The 22221-nt window shown below is 40.9% G+C and overlaps 1 protein-coding gene across 1 annotated transcript; it reads right to left on the reverse strand.

The window, feature by feature from the left end:
* Positions 1-558: 558 nt before the first annotated feature.
* Positions 559-21578, reverse strand: KIF24 (kinesin family member 24). The gene is made up of 12 exons (XM_066569508.1): positions 20965-21578; positions 17541-17730; positions 16207-16304; positions 14706-14921; positions 13499-13586; positions 11419-11540; positions 9769-9874; positions 7915-7986; positions 7133-7242; positions 4032-6209; positions 3026-3119; positions 559-838 (listed from the first exon to the last, which is right to left on the reverse strand). The coding sequence occupies exons 1-12, from the start codon at positions 21576-21578 to the stop codon at positions 698-700; spliced, it is 4029 nt and encodes a 1342-aa protein (XP_066425605.1). The 3' UTR covers positions 559-697.
* Positions 21579-22221: the final 643 nt, after the last annotated feature.

Consider the following 22221-nt stretch of genomic DNA (forward strand, 5'->3'; position numbering starts at 1 on the left):
GTACAGCTGCTGGCGTCTTCCTCTGGGCAGCAGCATGAAACCCATGTGCTTATTAACATGCCAGATGGAATCTTTGGTAGGAAGTCCCTGCTAAACCACTTGTTACCCATAACTTAAAGACACCTCTTTCAGGAGCTCTGGAGGGTTCATCCCAAGCATTAATTCAACTATAGGTTTCCTTCTTCTGAAACTGACAGCACTTCACATCCTGCCTTGACTTCCAAATACTTGAGGTCCAGACACCTTAGTGTAACAACCCCTGGCTCCTCTGTCTTTCCTGGCTTTTGTTTGTAAAGACTTTTCTGGGTAGCTTTTTTTTTTCTGTTCTGACCTGTATCTGGCTTCAAAGTTGTTTCCCTTACTTGGCATCACAGGATTGCTTTTAACATGTGAGATGCTGCTATGATACATTAACACAACTTGAGTGCTACTTGGTGAGTGAGATATTTTAAGGCTGCTGAATTGTTACTGTTCAGAATGTGGCTTACTGGTATTAATGAAATACAAAGCTTATGGTGCCAATTAGTCATCTCTCATTTACTCAGAATTCGCTCCACTCTTATATAAAACACACGCTAGTCACAAACATCAAACCAAAAACTATCCCCTACCACCCACGCTCTGCAGCACCAGGTGTAGCAAAGTGCTGGCTGGCGTTTCCTGTAGCTGCTCCAGTGCATGTGCAGGCAAAGAAGGTCTAAACGGGTGGACGTGTTTGCAGTGATTTGTCAGTGCCAGGGGAGGCTGAACAGAGCTGAAGCTGGGCTCGCATTGTTTGGACACACTTTGACTTCAGCACCAAGATTTCATCCAGCATGGCCATGAAATTCTGAAAATCCTGGCAAGGAAGGCACAAGGAAACAGTAGGGAACAGTATCAGTAGGTTGAAAAAATCAGAGTATTTTTTACACCGCAGCAGAACATAAAAGCGTTCTGCATATTAGTAGATTAAATCAGCATTTCCTTATTAAGTCACAGCCCTCACAGACAAAGGTCAGTGCCTCTAAATACCAAGGTTCACTGACTCTGGTAGTTTTATCGGTTAGTGAAATTACAGCTCATGTGTGGCTTAAAAATAAAAATAAAGCAGCTGCTGTCACTCTTCTACTCTGCTTAACTTTTCAAAGGTTTGGTACCAGGACTGGTCATCTGGTTTTACCATGTACTGAACTCTGTTCCTGACACCTCTCATGTTGGATTTGTCAATTATGAAAATAAATGGTGAGTTAGGCCACTATGGATCAGCCCAATATTGAGAGATGTAAGGGATTTATGTCCCATCAGGTCATGGGGCCATGGCTGCAGGTCTGCCAGAGCAATACCAGCACCACACCCAGCCTCAGCCCAGGGAACTCTACCTTTCATAACCACATGGATAAAAAACATTATGGGACCATGACAAAAACTGTGGTTTTCATCCTTTTTTAAGTAGGGCTTGTATTAGTAAGGGAGCACTTGGACGTGCTCTGCTCTCCAGCTGAGAGTAGTTTGGTGCCTTTGTTCATAGGTCTGTGCCTGAGAAGCTGGGAGGTGTCAGCTTCCCCAGGGCTGGGAAATTCAGCTGCTGTGTATGAAAATCAATCACGCAAAAGCTTATTTGGCAGTACTCCAGCTGTATCTCCTGCACTGCATCTCTGTCCTGCAGGGAAATCAGGACAGTGATGAAGACTAGCCCAGCTGCTGTGGCATATTTTTCTTAAGCACTTTAAATATTGCTTTGTTCAGTGTGTGTCTGATCTTGGCAGGAGTTTCTCCTGCAGCCAAAGTTTCGTGGCTGGAGAAGTTGAAACCATCTGCAAATGGAAGGAGAGAAGCTGATGCATGAAGCCCAAGCACATTTCATTACCCAAAAAAGGTCATGCTGTGAAATAAAACTAGAGGGTATGTTATTCACACACTGCTGGGAAGGCCTGGCAAGCTTGTAAAAATTTTGCTAGCCAGAAAATTACTGCTTGCTGCAAGGGGCAAATAAATGCAGGGGGAGAGCTGGTGTCCAGTGACTAACAGATTTAAGAACAATCTCAGAAGATTAAAAAAAATTAAGAAGATGAAAGATAGCTTTGTTTCACTGCATTGTCTGCCACAAAACTAATACAGTTTATGTCTCCTGTGCTGCTTGGTCAACTGTATGTTATCTGTAAAACAGCATGTTTTGAAATCACAGTTTGAAATCACAGTGAATAAGCCACATGGTGGCCTCACTCCAAAGTCCCTGAGGGAAGAGTCCCTGTACTTCAGATCTGAACTGTGACAGGAATTGAAATGGTTTGATAATGCAATGCACCAATGGAGCTTGGCTTTACTGAGAAGCTGAGGGAACTGGGAAGGCAGGAGTTCTCACTGGAAAATGTTCATAGTCTGGATTTTCACATAGGTGTGACAGGCATCTGTTGGGATACGGGAGAAACAGAGAACTGGGATTGCCTAGCTAGCAGTGGGGCCATGCAGGTGCCAGTTTTTAGGTCTAGAGTACACCAATGTCATCTGAGACAAAGACAAGCCAAGAAACACTTGAGTAATCAAAGCCAAGAGCATGTGAGGCACAAGCCACAGTGGTCAGAACACTGGAGTAAGCGAGGCCCAGGCTGTTGGCACACCTGCAGTGTGAGAGGCAAAGAGGCTCCCAGAGGGAAGAGCCAAATCCCACCAATGTCCTGCCCTAGGGGTGTGCTCTGTTCTGTGGGATTGCTTACTTGTCCCAGCCTGTAAGAAATAAAACATCACAGGGACAGATGGCCTGTCTGGTACAGTCTGCCCCTTGATGTGAGATAAGGGAAGGCTCTCTTATCAGAGACAAGGGCTTCAGGGTTGGCCCATCCATCTCCTGCTCCCCAAGGGCCTGTCAGAGTGGAGACTGGCAAACACAGCAGGCACTGAAAATGAGAGGCTCTCCCAGGACTAAGACAGGCCTTGGAGAAGGGCTTGAACTGAAAAGGAACAGCACATCACCAATTCAAGTTAATAATCTCTAAGATTAATTTATGCAGGCTCAACAGCCACCAAAACCATCATTTGAAACACTTACCATTGCTGACATCTGATTTATCAAGCACTCCTCTTTGAAGCACAGGTGTGCCAGTTCATCCAGCTGCTGCTGATGAGCACGAATTAGAGTCTTTCTGTTTAACAAAAAACACAGCCTGTTACTGGTTACACAGCCTGTAGTGTAATCATTGCTTGTAATCACAGCTGGCCTCAATAAAGAGGAATACCCCAGAGGAAGCCTTGCTGTTCTGTGTCCCTGGCACTCAGGAAGGGCACACCAGTGCTCCATGAAGTGCAGTGGACTGCACTGGTGTGGGCTTCAGGATGAGCTGGGTGACTGAGGGCTGCTCACAGAGGAGTGACCACAGCCCTTCTTTAGCACAGGCAGCAAACAACTGCTTTTCACTGTAGGAGAATCAAGGAGCACAACAATTGTCTAATTAATAGGTGAAATGGCTTATGGCCATGAGTCTGTAATTCCAGTGAGAAACAGGCTGAGCAGGAAGGCAGGGCTGCTGTTGATTCCTCTGAGCAAGTTTCACTGACTAACAAGGTATTTTCAGTCAAGGGAATGCAGCCCAGTCCCTGGGAGCTGACAATGGCAGCTCAGAGTACTCAGAAGCTTTGTATCTACATCTTCAGTGACTGTTCAGCTGCCCTAGCAGCTTTTCTTTTCATTGATGGAACAGCTATAACCTGATTCTTGATGGAAGGTTTTGATATGTTTTAAGTACTTTACAGCTTACAGTAAGCCATTTAATTACTGAGAACTGCAGTTTGTATTATAATATTTATTTGTCTAGCATTATCCTAGAACAATATAATAATTGGCTTCCTGTGAGATTTTAAAATATCACTAAATAAAAGCAACCATGTATTTTTAAGATAATTACTATAAATTATGATGAATCTTATAATTATTTAATAGAATGATTAACCATTGGTTTTTTAAGTACATAGGAGTATGACATACAAAAAAAGGCCAATGTATCACATGTCCAGATTTTCTAAGCTTCACTACAAACTTCATGATGAGCAAGACTTACTGTGCCTTTTCTAGGGCTTCCTTCTGCCATTTCCCCACCTCTGATGCAGCACTTGGAGAACAGCTGCTGGACACCTGTGAGGGGCATTTTGCATTTGCCATTGGCTTATTATCTTTGGTTGCAAATCCTGCATCTGCAGCAAAAGTCTCCTGTGTAAAAATACTCTGCTTTGACTTGTTTTTTAGCAACCCTGTCTCCTCATTGCCGAACGATGACTTGGCAGGGTCTTCAAAATGGGTGAGATCCTCATTCCTCAGTCCTGGCTTGGGCTGCTGCAGCCAGCTGCTCTCCCGAGAGGGGGTCTCTGGCCCGGGAACGGCAGATCCAGCTGTGGATCCAGCTGTGGATGTTTCCGTCAGGTCACGTTCAACAAACAAACTGCGCCGGACTCCCTGCTTGGATAAAACTGATCGCAGGTGGCAGCAGCACGGCTTCACACGACCACAGGTGGGTGGGAGCTTCTTGTTTGTGGCTTGAGAGGAGCCCAGCAGGGCACAGAGCCTTTCCCCATGGCCGGGCTGCTCTGCCAGCTCCAGCATGCTGTCGGTCATGGATCTGCTCCTGGTGCACTGCCAGTCCTCCTCCTCAAACCTGCTCTGGGCGTCACTGTCCGGCACCTGCTTCTCGCCATGGGGCTGCTCTTGGTTGGAAGTCGCTTTCTCTGTTTCAGTTGTGTCCTCACCATCAAGAGGTGACACCCGGAGTGGGGTCATGAGCTCGGAGGTGAAGTCTGAGGAACTGGATGAAACAGAGTGGCTGACTCCATTTTTTTGAGCTTTCCAATTTACACCTCCTCCTACAAGGGTAGCCTTCTTAGCCAAAGTGGATTCTTCCTTCTCCTCATGCTGGAGATCAAATTCTTTGCACTCTGGAGTTCCTGATTTCAATACAGGAGATACACATGGAGTTGAAGCATCCGTTTCTGGAGTTAAGGTGGCTTCACTGGAGTAAACAATACGTCTGTGTTTGGACTTGAACTCTTTGTGATCAGCTAGGAAGTCCTTGCCATTTCTCCAGCTGCAAGCAGGATCTTCCTGCAGGCAGTAGGGTTTCTCTGCAGTATTGCTTGGAGGGAATTCAGCTAAGTCATAGTTCCAGTCTGCAGGAGTTTTGCTGCAGCCTGCATTTTTAATGGGTTCCTCTACTGCTGAGCGACCCTCACTACAATCCCAGCTGTCATCTAATCCGCGATCTTCCGTGGGTGTTGAATATTTAAAAAATAAATCCTGCCGCTTTTGGCCTTTTTGCTCTTCTTCGGTTCCTTGCTCTCTTTCATGAAGGAAAAATGAATGTTGACTGGATTTGCTGCTATTTCCTCTTTTCACACTCTTTTGACTACAGACAGGTGAGAAAGAATCTTCACTGAAATCACTGTCATCCAGATCTTCCTGCTGTATCCACTCTTTGCTCTGCCCTTCAGTTGGAGGTAGGCTCAGCTCCTGCTTCAATTGAATCTCTTCGGGCTTGTACTGCATTAAAAACCTCTCAAGGGGTTGATAGTTCAACTTTTGCTTTAGAATAGGGGGTTGCTGAAACTGCTGGTGATAAAGACGTAAATGTTCTTCCCTTTCCTTCTGATAGGGAGGCAGATATGTCCACGCTTCAACAGACTGTTTAGCAAAAGTATTTCCCCATTCCTGTTCACTTTGGAGATTGCCATCTCCAGAGGAATTATCGTCATTAGGAACAAATTGTTTCTGAAGAGGTTGCACTGTCTGAACTTTCAGGCACTGGACAGGTGTTCTGTTTTGCATATACTTGTCTTGCTGGCCACTCTCTTCTGTGGAAATGAAATCCTCCACTGAGGAGCTCTTTTCAGGGAGGGGGGATAGATAACTTTCCTTCAGGGGATGTGTTATTTCTAGGACTCCCTTAACTGGGGTGGTGTGGTGGAAGCAGGGAGTGCTGGTATCTTCCATGTAGGCATGTCCTTTGCCAGTTCCCTTGGGGGTAGAGGTAAGAGGGACACCAGGTGGCTGGAGTGTTGCAGGATATGCCTTTGGTTTTGCAGCACTTGAGGGATGCTGTAGGCCTAGCTTCACTTTCTTTGGAGAGCTCTTTTCCCCAGGTGGCAAAAAGGGAGAGCCTGGGATATGCCTTGGAGATACAGTTCCAGCTTTGCGACGCCTTTTTGTGACAGGGGCAGGGTATCTAATCCCTTTCTTCAGCTCTTTGACCCTGTAAAAAAGAGGCTGGATTTAGAAGATGTCATGCTTTCAGATAAATAACAGCATCATCAAAACAAATTAATGCTTTCACATACTAAGACTAAATATTGAATTCAACATTGTGGTTTGTTTTCTGTCTGTGATCTTCACAGGTATCAAAACTCTTCTGCTAAAATTCCTGGACTTTTCGAAAAATCTATAGCAGTCTTTTTAAGCTGTTCCTTGAGCAGTGCATAATGGGTCAAGTGAATGGAAATGGCCTCAGTTTCAGTGCAAGTGCATTTCCACACATTATAATGGAGCAGAACCAGCTGGTGTTCTCCACAGCACATCACAGAGTCCCACAAGGCTCAAAGCAGGATTTTTGAAGTAGTTGCAGTGGGGCTTCATAGCTCAGGTGATGTGCACAGGGCTGCACTGCTCCTGGATCAGACTCAGCAGTACAGCTGGAAGAGATGATTGACTGGTATCACCCTTCCCCCTACCACCCTGACCCTCAGCTGCTCCCTCTGCTCCTCTTGCCCCTCAAGTTGTCTCTTGTCCTTTTAAGACCAGCACTGCACAGCTTGTAATTTACTTCCTGCTCTGTAGGAGGGAGGGTGAAGGCCTTGCACACATTCTAAGTAGAATCAAAATACAAAACTAAACTAAAACTTTTGATTGCTAAGGTCAGTAATCCTGCAGTTACAGGGCACACAGTGATGTTTTCATCACTGAAAGTGGCCATCAGAAAGTACTTACAAGACCCAAAAGAATTTAAGACAAAATATAAGAGTTGGAACAAGTAATGATTTTATTAGCTTTTTAAAGATTCTGTTTCTTGCCTAAATCGACATTTTCAATTCAACTATAACAAAATGTAATGGCAGACATCACACATTGCTTTTTACTTTGTGATTTTCACCCTGGCAAGAACTGAGTTTCACCTCCTACCTGTCAGCATATCGCAGAGTGTTCAGGGTGTGCTCTGCAGCTAGGTTGCTTGGTGAAACATTGGCTATCATACATGTCTTGGAATTGCCAATGAAAGAGTCTTTCAGCACCTAAGGTTTGAAGGAAAAAGAAATTGGGTTCTTAGCAGTTCATGCCTCCTGCACATCCTGTAAATTAACATCTACAGAAGAAATTCAACATGAGTTGAATTTTTGTAGTGGCTTTTTAATTTTTTTGATAAATGTAGTCCTCTTGTCTCAGTTTTTCTTGCCTTTATTTGTTTATAGTTTAAAATGAATGCAAGTATTAATTAGGGCTCTAAACAAGCCCTTGTTCCAGATGCTGCAAGGGTGCCAATATGGTTTGAGGAATAAAGCAAAACTTACAGCTGAAGTAAAGAACTGTTGATGAAAGCACCCATGACAGTAACTGAATAGAAGATGCAAAATTGTTTTCAGACTATGGGGAGATGGATGGTGGTGAGTCTGAATGGTATGAGTCTGGATGGTGGTGTATGGGATTTTGTTTGGTTTCAGCTCTTGGCTTGTTTCTTTTTTCCCATGCCAGTCCCCATTGTTGGCTGGAGGAAATTTGCAGTTAACTTTAATTCTGTGATTACCTTTAAATTTAAAATTTACAAAAGCTATGCATTTCCTCTCTTCCTCAAGAGAGGAAGTAGTTACTGAACTATGCCATCTATTTATTCATTTATTTATTTGATTTTTTGATTATTTTTGTCCTCAGCAGGGAAACCTCTCCTCTTGCCTTTCTGCTCATCTTACCAGAGTTAACTTGCTTTGCCGGAAAGGAGTATGCACTTGTTCCTGATCCAACGCCCGAATGCATTCCTTTAGCTACCAAAAGAAAGAAAAAGCAGAAGGGGAAAACAGATCAGTCATGCACTGGCAAGGATCTGAACAACATCAAACCAAGCATACCCAGGTCCTGTGTCACTTTGTCTCTTACTATGTGTTGTCCCTTGCAAGGTCAATTTGTGCCCTGCCTGATGGCTCCATGGGCAGCACCAGATGCAAGGAGCAAGCACACACATTGAGCACACATGGAGCTACACAGAGCTGCTGCCTGCACTACATCTAGCTAGTCTGAAGCCAGACTGGGTGTAGCCTAGACTATGCTGCAGCTTGCAGAGCAGGTGTACCCAAAGGACAGAGCTTTTTGAGCTACCTCTCTTATTTTCTTTCTTCTCAAGATAGCAGATTACAGTATTGTCATGGTGATATTGCCATCAAGCATTTACAGCCTTTCTACATTTTACAAACTCCCACTGAAAATGACACTTATTCTCACTTTCCCCGTATTTTATCAAAAACTGCACCTGTAACAAGTAAGAGATTAAATTATTGTAATTCGTTATAGTGCTCTCATAGTTGCAGCGGCTGAAAGTTTTCCACTTGAAAACAACATGAATATTCAAACCAGCAGCAGACTTGAGATTTCATGGGTTAAAAGGTCTGAAGAGAGTGTTATGATCATTGAGGCCAGAGCTAGGTTTTACAGGCTGCAGGTTACGAAGATTTACCCAAAGCTGCTCTTTATTTTTAATTCAGTCACAACTTGTAGATTTCCAGGTATCTTCTTAGTTTCACACAATACCAAAAATGTACAGACTCTGATTTTACCATTTATTTTAAAAGAATTTCATGGGCTTAGGATTCTTGGGAATCACAGAATTGTTTAGGCTGGAGCAGACCTTCAAGATCAGACTTCTTTCTATAGAGGTACCAACTCCCCATGACACTCAGTTATTCACCAGCAAATACTCAAGAAAGCATGAAGTACAGAAACACATTCACTTCACAGGCTACCTCCCCAATACAAATACTAATATTCCAGTACAGGAAGAGCCTCTGTGCAAAAGAGCATCTACATTCCCAAAGCAGAGCAAGCTACCTCCTATCTACAACATACTAAGAGGTACAAACTTCTGCACCGCTGGCTCCTACCCTGGAACCTGAATCACCTTCAGCCTGGCTCAGAGAAGCCCCCAGTCACCACTGAGCCCTGCTTGTTTGCATTAGAGCAGGTGCAAACCTTTCTGCAGCATTTACACTTACAGGCACTTCTGCTTTATCTTAGATGGCATTTTTCTGCTCCTTTGTCCCTCTTTGCCTGACTAAGGACACTTAAAAAGACAGTTTGCCTCAGGAGTGCATTTCTTCCTGTTCCTTTCTCCCCACACATAAATTGATCGTTATTATGCTCTTAAGTCCTTTATTCTTGATTTAAATGAGAAGCCTAAGTGGCAAAAATAACTGGCAGGAACAGATGTGCTTTCATGAAACAAACATCGCAATTCCAAGCCAGTATTCTTTAGAAGGAACAAAACATTCTATATTAAATGTGGGACACTTATACTACACCTAACATTGTCCATGCTATCTTTACCAGTCTGGCAGTAAGAATGGATTAAAAATACTTAATTTTTATAGGGATATCTCTTCCTTCTTAAATTGTTTTTTGGTCATGCGACATATTAAACTGAACACACTTAGTACCTTGGTTATTTTTTCCTCTCCATGGAATACATGCATACATTATTCTGTGGTTCATTTTTATTCTAAAACACATGCTAGTAATTAAATACAAAACTTTCCCCAGACATAACAGTAGCTTACTGCCAAAAGACTTTGGTTTATTTCTGCTCCTTCCATTTTTGTTTGTCGATCCTTTTCTTTGGCATCAGCTGCTCTTTCACTGCCAGCCAAGTCAATGAATGATATCCTAGAAAAAACAAAGTTGCATTTATCTTAGGGGCTTTTGTCCCCTCTTCTTTTTTTCTTTATTAAACCAGCAGGCTGCAACACATGGCATTAGAAGAGTGATTAGAAATAACTACTTTTGAACAACAAGAAACATCCATTGGAAATATCTGAGATACCAAAACAAGCATAGGAGCAGGAACCGTGTCAGAGCATCTTAACATTAAATAATATAAAGTGTAGTTACATGCGATGACAGTGCTCCACAGCTTAATGGATAAGCTGTGTAAAGTACAACACATTCATCTTTCCAGATAATCACTGTGTTTTTAGTTTCCTAAGAACAGGGCTAAAAGAAATTGTAAATGTTTTGATTTCTCCTTCCAGGTAAAACAGACAACTGCCATGTCAAATGGAAATTCAGGACAACAGGAACAGAAATTTCCAGTGTAGCAAGTAATACACTGAGCTTTCAGTGATCCCTGCTGTTTCTTTCCACAGAACTCCAGTACTCCCTTTCACACTCCCTAGCTCTGGGTGCCAGCTGCTGTACTGACTGTGGCACTGTATCTTTGTCTTTGTCCTTCCTCTTTTTCTGCAACATCCCTGACTTCTTTTATTGGCACATCTTGGCACCCTTCCCTCAGTTCAGCTCCTCCTCCCTTTCAGGCACACAAACCCCCCCTCAGTTCAAATGCCACACCTACATAAACCTCTATACTTTTATTTCTAAGCCTGCCTGTTCTGTCTTTTGCTCTCTTCAGTGTTTGTGGCCCTCCCATTTTGCCTTGTGTTCAAAATTAGATCCTGGGAAAGAAGACAGTGTGGTAGCTAATGGAAGGAGGTGTTAGCAGGATTTTGTGATACTTGGCAGTAATGCAGATGCACAGACATTCTTCCTCAGACCTATTTCTTGAGGTTGTTTACTCTGGAGAAAAGATGACTGAAAGAGGTACAATTCATTTTTGAATACATAAAGTGGATGCCACAAGTGTAAGTAAACTGCTCTTTCTGTCTGCTGCAGATAGCATCAGAGTCACACACTCAAATTATCATGGAGGTTTATGTGAGGTACTCTGATTCTTCTGGCCAAAGGCAAACATTTGTTGTGGAATCATTTGTTGTGGGCTGGTCAACCCACACTCCTTTTGTAGTCAATTACAGGACAGAAATGCTTTGAGGGGCAAATGCACCTGACATAATTTACTTCAAGGATCCCAGAAGTGGCAATTTCATTCTATTACTTCAAAGGTGGTAAGGTCACATGTGGATAAGTACACTGAAGGTGTCTATCTTTAGCCAAATTAAACACTGAAGATGAGGGGATGGATTTGATTGTCAAACTCCTTCACTGGAAATTTGTATGAACAATTTTGACAAAGCTCTTGCAGATGTGCCTAAAACATTCTCCTTGGAAACAGAGAAAGGACTGTGGAACTTTTCGTAGTCCTTTTTAACCCTGCCTTCTAATTTAACTCACACCTGTGCACTAACACCTCCTCTTTGTCTCTTGGATGTCCCTGGGCTTGACATCAGCACTGAGCACTTCTGCTTTTCCGGTCTTACCTCCCAAATGCCCTGTTGCTTGTGTCTTTAATTTGAATTTGGATGATAGCATGAGACCGAGAGGAATCGGAGTTGACAGCAGTAACTCCTGTGCTACGTTCTTTTCCCCCCTTCAAAATCACCTGCAAAATAAGGGGACAAAATCCAAATGAATTCCAAATAAAACTACAATATCTCAGAAAGATATCTTGTCCTCACAAGGTGAGGAAACATTGTGAGGAAAGGTGCATTACAGCCTTAAGATTTGGTGCAAGGCAGTAGAGGTAGACTGGATCCCTTCCAATATTTCTTTCAGAGCTTTGTTCATGGACTTGCTTGTAGTGACACTACAGAGCTTAAAGAGCTACACTGCTTAAAGAGTTACACTGCTAGTAACAATCTGTTGCATCACACACTCACTCATATTTGCAAAATATTCAACTTATAAAATTAAATTCTTTCTTATATTGCTGGCATACTTTTCTAGTACTAGAGATACAATCTAAGAGCCTTATGAGATTGACCATTTTTGTGTTCTTTTAAAATTTTACTTTCTCTTGTAGTAGATGAGCACAGTTATCCAGAAAGTCACACACAAATTCATGAACTGCCAAAACCTTTCTAAATTTCCAAAACTAAAAAAAAAAAAATTATGCCAGAGTAAGGAACAAATTTAAAAGATTAATTATACTCAATAAAACATTAAAATAAGAAAACAAGGAAGGAAGGCAGGGCAGAAGGATAAAGGCTCCTTCAAGATAAAAATCTGGATAATTCTTTTTTGAAAACTTTAATGGACTGTTGCAGAAAGTCTAATGTTGACTGCAGCAGGACATTCATAGAAAAGCCATTAATTTTGCTTCTGGCTGCAAGAACAAATCAAAATACTGCCTAGCAAAATCAATACATTCTCAGCTGATAGATGTGAATTATTCATGCTTTTCAGTGGCCAGTTCTCAATGAGTAACATAACCACCCACTGCAGCTTCTGAGCTTTATATCAGTGCTAAGTGAAGACAATTTCTGAATCAAAGCCAACATCAATGAGTAGTAACTAACCAGGGATGTGTTCAAAGTACCATAGGATATATTTCCATATAGCTGTGGCAGAATACCCAGAAGTTCTGAGTCAAGCCAGTGACATTTCTGTTTTCAAAAGGGCTTGTGAACAATGTATTTTTTCCCCCCAGGATATCGGTAAAAATTAAGTAATTTAATAGTTCTTCTGTGTGTGGAATGTGATAATACCAAGGAATTGCAAATCAACCATGTAGCAAATTTGCACTCTAACTCACAGAAGCATCACCAGCTTGTCCTGAAGCTTGGAGTTAATGGGAAGATAAACAACTATATTAAGTGCAATATCGGTGGACAACATTATGACAATTTTAATGAGCCAGTTACAGTATCAGGCACTTGTATTGACACTTCCTTACCAAAAAAAAAAAAAAAAATTAAACTATGCAAAGTCAGACTAAATAGAAAGTCGATTTAATCTGCTTGCTTGCTGCAGGACAATACAGAAAATTTGCCAGTGTCCTTTTAGGGCTCAGCCAGGTAGGGAAGAAAACTGAAGCCTTGTTCTTGGTGAATGTTAGCTACTGTTTAAAGATCTTCATTTTACTTGGCTGTTATCATGCACACACATAAGCAGTATTTTAATCCTAACTCAGACAAAATATGTCAATCTTAAGTATTTTCTAATGTCTGTTTCTAATAATTTTCAAATTTATATATTCTGTGCAAAAACCACATATCTTTTATATACAAAAATCTAAGTTCATAGACCCACAAGATACCACACTGAGAGAAAATACATATCCAGCTTTCAAGGTCCCTTACTGGGATAATATTTAACTTCTGGAATCTTTCCCTATGGAATGGCAGCAGAAGTGACAGCTGTTAGCATGTGGCTAACACAAGAAACAGCAATAAAGGCACTTTTAATAGAGTCCCTTGGTGCCTTGCTGGGGTTATCAATTTCAGGGCCTTAAACAGGAACACACACTTGTGCTACACAGTAAATAATCTCTGTAAGTGACACACCTCACAAATAAGCAAATTGGGCTGCAGAAGACAAAGAACAAATCCCAAACATTACCTCCAACAGCTCATCTACAGAATCCACCTGAACCTCCCGCAGTCCAACTATCTGAACGACATGCTTGCCATCTTCTCTTGCAAAAAGTCTGACAAGAGAACAGTGTAAAAAAGAAGATCTCTGAAATCTTAGAAAGCAGCAATGAAAACACACGTCCGTGCTGTGACACTGAGAAAAAGCAATCAAGGCTACTGACAAGGGAGAGGCCCTGCTGTCATAAATTTATTTTCAGAGCTGAAGAGATACTTAATTTATAACAAGTACCACTGACATTTCACTGCTAAAGAGACATTACTAGTGCACTTCTGCTAGTTCAAGAATATAATAAAGCAGGGAAGTAAATAACCACGTTTACATGTTAAGAGTTCCTGTCTCCCTTTAAACTACATCTCAGGCTCCTCTAAGTCCTCATCAATCTGTAAATTTTGTTCTATTCATATTCTAATGTTTTTTGCACAGGATTTTAAAGCAGCTCCTACAGCCTTAGAGTCATATTTCAGCATCACCTCCAGAGGCTTGCTGGGCTGAGTCACTGGGCTCCCAGGCAAAGGTGCCCAGGGAGAAGGTGAGCAGGCTCTGCAGAGTCCAGAACTTAGGAGATCAACAGGATCTTCAGAGACTGGACTGGCAAGAGCCAAATCCCCATTGGCACAGCAGGAGGGACAGCCAGAGTTACTCCTCAATGGCTGACACACAACAGGCTGTCCAAACAAGTTGTGGATGTCCCATGCCCAAAAATGTTCAAGGTCAGGCTGGATGGGGCTTGGAGCAACCTGGTCTAGTGGAAGTTGTCCCTGACCAGGGCAGCAGGAGTGGAACAAGATGATCTTTAAGGTTCCTTCTCAAAATGTTCTATGATTTTAAGACAGGAACTTCTGGCCACAAGAAGCTTGTTTCTCCTATGGATGTCCAGCTGCCTATGGATGTCCAGCTATTATCTTATTACAGTGTAAGCAAGAGCCTGAGCTTGTATCTCAAACCTAAGTCCTTATTTTTCCCCCAAACAAACCAGGAGTCCCTATCAATGTCACAGTATCTACTGTCAGATCTTGCTATCCTCCTAAAGTATCTCCTGTGAACAACCCTAATTAAATATATAACATTTACTATAAATGCTAGTATGTTAAATGTAATCACGTGAAAAGAATAATTGATTTCCAAACAGTAACCAACTGATTCACAACCACAGGCTTGTAGGAAATCATACCTTTGCCTTCCATTTAGCAGGTCATAAAGGTGTCCACAGTAGATCTCATAAAAACTGATCAGAACCACTAGCTCTTTCCTGGATGGTGATGCTTCCAGGTACCTAAAGATGTCCTGGGCAGCCAGGGCATAGAGTCCTGGGTTCCGGTGATTCCCTATCATGGTGTAAGTCTTGCCAGCACCAGTCTGCCCGTATGCAAAGCAAGTTGCATTGCCTCTGTGAAGACAGCATATGTGTTTAGTGACACATCTGATTAATTCATATCTATTAAATAATATTCTGCAATGCTGGTATCTATCTATAGAGGCCCCTTAGCAATGAGGTTTGGTCTGCTACCCTCTCTGGGAAAATGCAGGATGCTTAACAATGATTTCCAGGTATACCCTATGGAGATCTGATGTGGCACAAGGTGCTGGCTCTCTTCCTTTCCTTTCCTTTCCTTTCCCTGCCCCTTTTAAAGAAAAGACTTTGTACCTGGCTCAGTACTCCTGGCAGAGGAATGGGTAAAAATGTAGGGCTGCAATAATCACAGTGAACAATTTCTTGCCAGTTTAGATTGCAGACTGACCTCACCATGGTGTCAGATTAAATGAATGCTGGCAGGAGGGATGGAAAAGTAAGGGGGAAGCTGGGAAAAAAATAGCATAATTTCTTCTGGTGGCATTACTGGACTAGCAGAATTGTGGCTTTAGTGATTATTACACAGCAAGGTACAAGCCTCATTCTCCGTTCTCACTTTCCTTTTCTCAAGAGCATGATACTCTGTCACTGTTGATGACACGTGGAGATTTTCAGTAACAGAATGCTCCATTTTGTTAATTTTCAGTATGGATATGTCATATTTTCCTTCAAAGACTCAAAGTAATTATATTCAAGTATATATTCCATATATATATATATATATAACCTTGCATAGCAATAAGATGCCTCATGTAAAACCACCATAAATTTCCTATTAATCAGGAAGTATGTAATTACAATTAAAACTCTAAGCAAATATAAATCAATAAAAATAAATCACAAGGCTATTCATAATTTCTATTACCTTGTGAACTGTACAAATACATGTAAAAATATCTCTCAGTAGACTCAGGAAAGAGACTACTCTTTCCTGAGACATTATTATCTGTAGAGAAACATTATTTCTCTACAGATGAGTGTGCTCTTCCACACAGGAGCCTTTGTAGAGTGAAGATGAGAGCTCAGAAATCCTGGAACACATGTTTTTATTCTAGGCTGACCATGCTGTCACTTTGTTGCAACTGAGTTCAATTTAACCTTCTTCTGTAATTGAGATTTGTCACTTAGCGTGAAGAAAGTTTTCCTTGATTTACTTTTGTCAAAATTGCAATCAAAGATATTCTGAAAGGGGGAAGGCATGTGGCAAACGTGAAATCAAGGTACGTGTCAAAAGGTGAAAAGCATAAAGCAAAATTCAGGCATACACATAAAACTGGAAAACAAGAAAACAAAATAACCAATGTAAGCACTGATGCCCTACCCGTTAAAAATATGCTGAATGAGAGGATAAGCTGTCTTCATGTACACATCCTGATTGGTACATGACTCCTCGAAGACTTCATCAAAACAAAAAACATGCTAAAAAAGAAAGATAATCTTTACATGAGCATGAATATGTTTCACATCCCCTCCAACTCCATTCAAAGGTAAAATGAAATAATGAAAGTCTTTCGAGTGACTTCATATGGCTTTGGATTAGGTAGAGAGTGATCTAGCACACTTAATATGCAGCACAACTCATGTAGGAACACACCAGTTAAGAGATTCAGGGTAGGGGGAAAAAAAAGAAAACAAAAATGCCTCAAATTTCCCATCACTCTGAAGCATAACATGCCAGAGCCTTTTAACAAGAAACAAAAAAAAGCTAATTAAGAAAACCTATTCATGAAATTAATCAGTCTACAGATGTACTGTCAGACTGTAACAGAAAAAGAACTGAGAACTCTTGACTCTCTCAAAATTAGTTCTCACTTGTGACTTAGTTGTGATTAATTGCCTCTGTTCTTAAAAAGTTTTGTGCCAGAGAAGAAAGAAGCTGCTCCTAAGCAAAGCTACATTGTCTGAACTCAAAAGGGGGCAAGAAAATCAAAACTTCCCACACTCCAGATCAGACTCAAAGAAGCAGGGTCTGTGGAAATGATTCAGCATGTGTCCCACTGTAAAAGGTGGCACAAGAACTGGGCCTGAGAGAGATCTGAAATTTTACCAGATACTTTAAACAGTTGTTACTAGGGCCCAGATTGTAAAAATAACAGTCAGGAGAGCAAGAATAGCTTGCTGCCTCTACAAATCAGTTCTGTTCCTGGTGTTGTCAGTCACAAGTGAGAATTTGAACTATGACAGCACAAAATATTTGGGATTAAGAGACAAAGACAAACGGGAACTTAATTTTCAAAAGCATTTGAGAAAAATCGAAGGGACAGGACGAGGGTATGTATGATTCATTGAAACAGACCTACTACAATGCTTAAACAGTGGAAAGGGAACTCCTCATTGAAGTACCCTGGAAAGCCATCAGCAGGCACTTCTCCTGCAGCAATGGCATGTAGCAGAGGGCTTATTTTGCCACATACAAAGTTCCAAGAGACATACTTCTAGACCTTAAAATTCTGGGCTCAGGTTTGCTGGCACAGTCTGGCATAAATCAGAAGAACTCAGATATAGACAACTTTGATCTAAATCAAAAGCCCACCACCTATTTCAGTATAAGAAATACTAATAGTCCTTTTCTGTTTTTTCCTCATGGAAACTCCAGCTTTACCCTTCCATGCAAGTGACTGGCCCATAAACACAACCTTCAATGCAGGATGTTACCTGTAAAATGTATTGTGTAAGATCAACTGCCTCCTTCTTCTCGTGGAGAAGTAGGGTTTCCTGATCTTTCACTGTGATTATATTTGCCTCCCCACGTCTCTCCTCCCTCACGCAGAGAGGACGTTTTCGGACACACACTCTGATTTTTTCACTCTCTGTCCATGGAGTCTCTTTGTCGAAAGTATTGGATCTACAACAATAATGGAGGTCCACATTTTAAAATTAAGTTACAACAGAATCTAGAATACGCCTGAATTTGTTACATTTACCACAGAATATTTCTGCTCTTAATGCCTATCAAAAAACTCCATAACACATCTCATTTTTACATGATGCTGTTTCTAATGATTTTTCCTAAACAGACTGATGCTTCCTGTATGCTTCTGATAAAGGAATAGTTATGTTTGTACAGCTACACTCCTGAACTTGCTGCTGGACTGACATATTTTCAGTTGTACACAAACATGAGATGGAAGCTGACATAATATCCAAGTTAATGTAATGAAATTTATTCTTGTGCAATTATTTGCACTCACGATTAGTCACTTAATCATGTACAATGAAAATATGAATAGATCTTGAAAAGAAAAATATACAATACTTAGCTGCTTTTCCTCTCATACTGGACTTTTTTCTTCCCATTACAGATTGTTCCAACTGGTTACAAGTAAATGATTCAAACTGGCAAATCAGATAGTATCACCATGTTCCTATTCAGCTCAAAAAAAAAAAAAACCAACTGATCTCATCCTTGTCTCCCCTTTGGTCTTTTTTCATAAAAGGGTTATGTGGTTTTAGACCATAAACAAAGTTGTGCTCTTACGTTTCAGCAATTTTACTTCAGTCCCCTTCCAGACATCTCAGAAACAGGAGGTAATTTCATGTTTCATTGATTAACCTGCTGTGTACAGCATTTTGTGAATAGAATAGGCTTGAATTAACCAAAGTGTATTCAATATATCTCCCCCTTCTTCAAGCTGTCTTCAGCCAAATCAGTAACAATTTTCAGCCTGGATTTGCATTTCAAATAATCAAGCCCCAGCTTGTCCAAAAGCAGTGTTTCTGCCACACTGTCCAGGTGCCAAAATCTCTTAGCATAGCAACTGAAAACTCATATATACCAGTTGTCTAACAAATTGTAACCACACAAGTAACTCAACATCTCATTAACATCCATATGCTTGTGGTATCATTGCTGTTGTGCTCCATGATTCCCCAGAAGCACATGAGATGAACATTTAAATCTCAAGATATGTCTTTGAAGACCACACATGAGCAATCTTCATTTGTCACTAGACTCCCTTTAATTTTAGTACAGCTTTCCCGTGCAGTCCAGGATCAGGCTGTGCATTTAGATGGAAAATTCTTTTGTTGGAAAAGAAAGGCAATGACACTTGAAATAAGATGCTTCATAAGCTGGTGTGAGCTTATGCATATCACTAGGCACCAAATGTTGTCCAACAAATGATCAGAAGCTCTGAAGTTTAATTCTTGTGCCAGAGGGCGTAATTGGTGACCTGCAGCAAGAGCCTGTTGTGCTCTAAGAGCTTGAAGCAGAAAGGATTGCAGTATTTGGAGAACAAAAAACCCTGAAAATTTAGAGACTGTTAATGAGAAAAAATGAATATTTTTTTTCTAGTACAGAGGAACATTTTTGTTGAGTATATTTTGTATGGGAATAGAATGCACATTAATTCTATATGCTGAACCCAAAGTTTGTATTTCTTACTAACTCTTTTAAAATATAAATTGTATTTTACAATAAAATAATTTTTCATTACTAGGCAAAAAAGTCAAACAACAGTCATGACACAGATCATCAGAAATCTAACTGAATAATAGGTCAGAAGGACAATTATGCCTTTGCATAATGAAGTCATTTGCTGTGGGCAAGTTCAAAATAAATTTGAACACATTAAAAGAGCTCTTTGTCCTTCTCCTATCTGAAATTGTGTCTGTTTTCCAATATTTCTCATAGATGAGACTAGGTGAGCCTTCACAACGGTCAAATCACAAGGTGCCACAGGAAGGGATGGATTCAGCAAAGCAGTTAAGCACTTGCAAAACAGGAATCAAACCTGAGTGTAAGCATGCTGCTCCAAGCCTGCCTGAAATGCACAACTCTCCAAACACAAGAAAATTAAGTGGAGGCATTTCAGGAGGAGGATGCAGAAAGCCCACGAGATGAGCCATAATACTTAGTACAGAAGAATGTGCTTGCAAAAGAAGAGAACAAGGAAAGAGAGAACAATGAAGAACATGTCTCTATTGCAGGATTAAAAATCTTTAACTCCTTTACTTAAGGCATTAGGTTTAATAATGTATCATTTTTTAATTTGCCAACATTATAAATCCTGTCCTTTTAGCTGCACATTGGCTCATCTTCCTGAAGAGACAGAGAATACACCCAGATATCAATATATATTGGAGGTTAGTACACTTCTCCAGAAGGTGGGAATGATTGTTTTTTCCAGCCAAGGAGAGTTATAAAGCTGTCTTGCCTTTCACAGTTTAGGTGCTCTACTTATTATGTCACCTTAGTACTTTTCCACCGTGGCAGCAGCATCTATCCCTCCAGGCTACATGCACTCCAGGTGAGAGCTGTAACTGACACCTCAACTCCATGGATCTTTCCCTGTACCAAATCTTTCTCCACAACCTTCCCAGACCACACCTAACTTCATAAAACTACCTCTTTTCATTGCATATTAACTACCATGACTGCATTGCAAAAGCTAGATACTGGTATTACGTGGGCAGAGGCGTACATGCTCTGCTGGTGAATCAGGAAAAAATATTGAGTGCTTTAAAAATGTTGCCAGGGTAGATTTACCGGTGGTTCATGATAACCCCAGCCCCTCCAGTACCAAACACTGGGAAAAGTATGGAAGTTACAGATCACATGCCTAGGGAGCAGCTGCAAGGCATCCCTCTCACCACCAGGTCTGTAACCCTTCCCAGCTGTATTCATTTTGCTTCCTTTTAAAGCTTCAGTTCATAGATTTCTTTATAAACAAATATAGCCATCACAGCTTGTATCCTTTTTACCAAGAAAAGCTTGACAAATTTAACAATAGGCAATGCTGTATTTTGGAAAAGTAATGTTTTAAAAAATAGTCCCATGGAAAGACAAAGATTGGCTCAAATACCAAGAAAAGAAAGCCTTAAATCCTGAAAGATAATAAAGACTATTCTTAGACAACCTTGGTGAGTAGCAGCTGGTCAAATTCAGATGATTCCTTCTATAAGACTCGGAGAGTTGGAAATGCCTATTAATATCTCTCTTGTCTGTAAGACTGCATTGCTCTGTAGTGCTTGGATTGCTTATTTGGAGGTGAGGAATACAGATTCTGCTCCACAATTAAGAAAGAATCAATTATGACTAACCTGAAGTATTAGCAAAATAAAGGTGAGTGATTATTACCTGATACAGGAATGAGGTAGTCCATAATTATACCCTGAAATATGAGTTACTCTTTGTACAGGAGGAACTTCAGAATCACCCAGGAGAGGAGCAATATCATCAGAAACTGTTGGACAGCTCAGGTCATTTTTTGAACCTATTCCAGCAATATTTAGGTCTCTTCTAGTTAATCTGATCGGTTCTGGATTGTGTGGTGGGATGTGTCCCAGCATTTCCCCTACATTGTCCTTCTCTTCATCGGCACTGAAATCAGATGACTGATACAACTCCGGTTCAGAGTCTTTAACTGTTCCATCATTTTCTCCACAAAAGGACTCGAAACGCAGCTGTCTACGGGGTCCTGACTTGGTCACCTGAGGCTGAATGAAAAGGCCATGTGGTTGAAAATCCTGCTTGCTTAAGTTTGCAGTGCCTTCTTGTTGTGTAAATTTGATTATTCTAATGAGGTGGAAAAGATGTTTGCGGTCATTTATGTCATGGACCCCCAGTTTGGAAAAATCTTCCATGGCAACCTCGGCAAGCTCATCAATTGTCTGAACACCAAAGGCAGCAAAGTGGGGATAGTATTTTTCAAGTCCTGCTTCACAAAGGCATTCGTAAAGGCATGATGCCATCTTCAACCTAGAGCCTGCAAGAAATCAAACAAAATAAACATTAGAATAATATGAAACACCACATCTGACAAAGTTACTAATGAAGAAACTGCACGTTTACTGATGCCATTACTTGCAGTTAGGCTAGAAGCTTGTTTAACTCCAAGTTTACCATACACTAGACTGACAAACACAAAAAAAATAGCCATAACAACAATAAAGTAAAACATGAAACACATCTTTTATCCATGAAACTGTATTTTAAAATTATATACAATATACAACATGTAAGAAATGCACAAGGCAATATTACTCACTGCCACAGAGTTCCTACACGCCTGATGTCTACTTGATGAATGCCACAGCTACTGAAACCCTGTCCTCAAGCTATAGAATGTAAAATGCCTAATTTTAGACAGTCAATTAAATATCAAGGCACATGGTCTAACGTGGTTCAGCTACCCCTGGTTAACTAACCAGAGAAGAAAAAAATTGCACTTGTCCTCACCTCAAGCTGCCTAATTAAGACCGTTCATCTTACAGATGAACTATAGCAAAGCTGCAGTTTTGTTGTGTACCTTTCTCTTTTATGTCATTAATCCTCTGAGCATTTCTGAGTTTCCTTGACAGAAAAACCAAAAAAACAATTCTGCAAAATCTGAAA

Source organism: Molothrus aeneus, chromosome Z (assembly GCF_037042795.1).
Source record: "Molothrus aeneus isolate 106 chromosome Z, BPBGC_Maene_1.0, whole genome shotgun sequence".
Lineage (NCBI taxonomy): Eukaryota > Metazoa > Chordata > Aves > Passeriformes > Icteridae > Molothrus > Molothrus aeneus.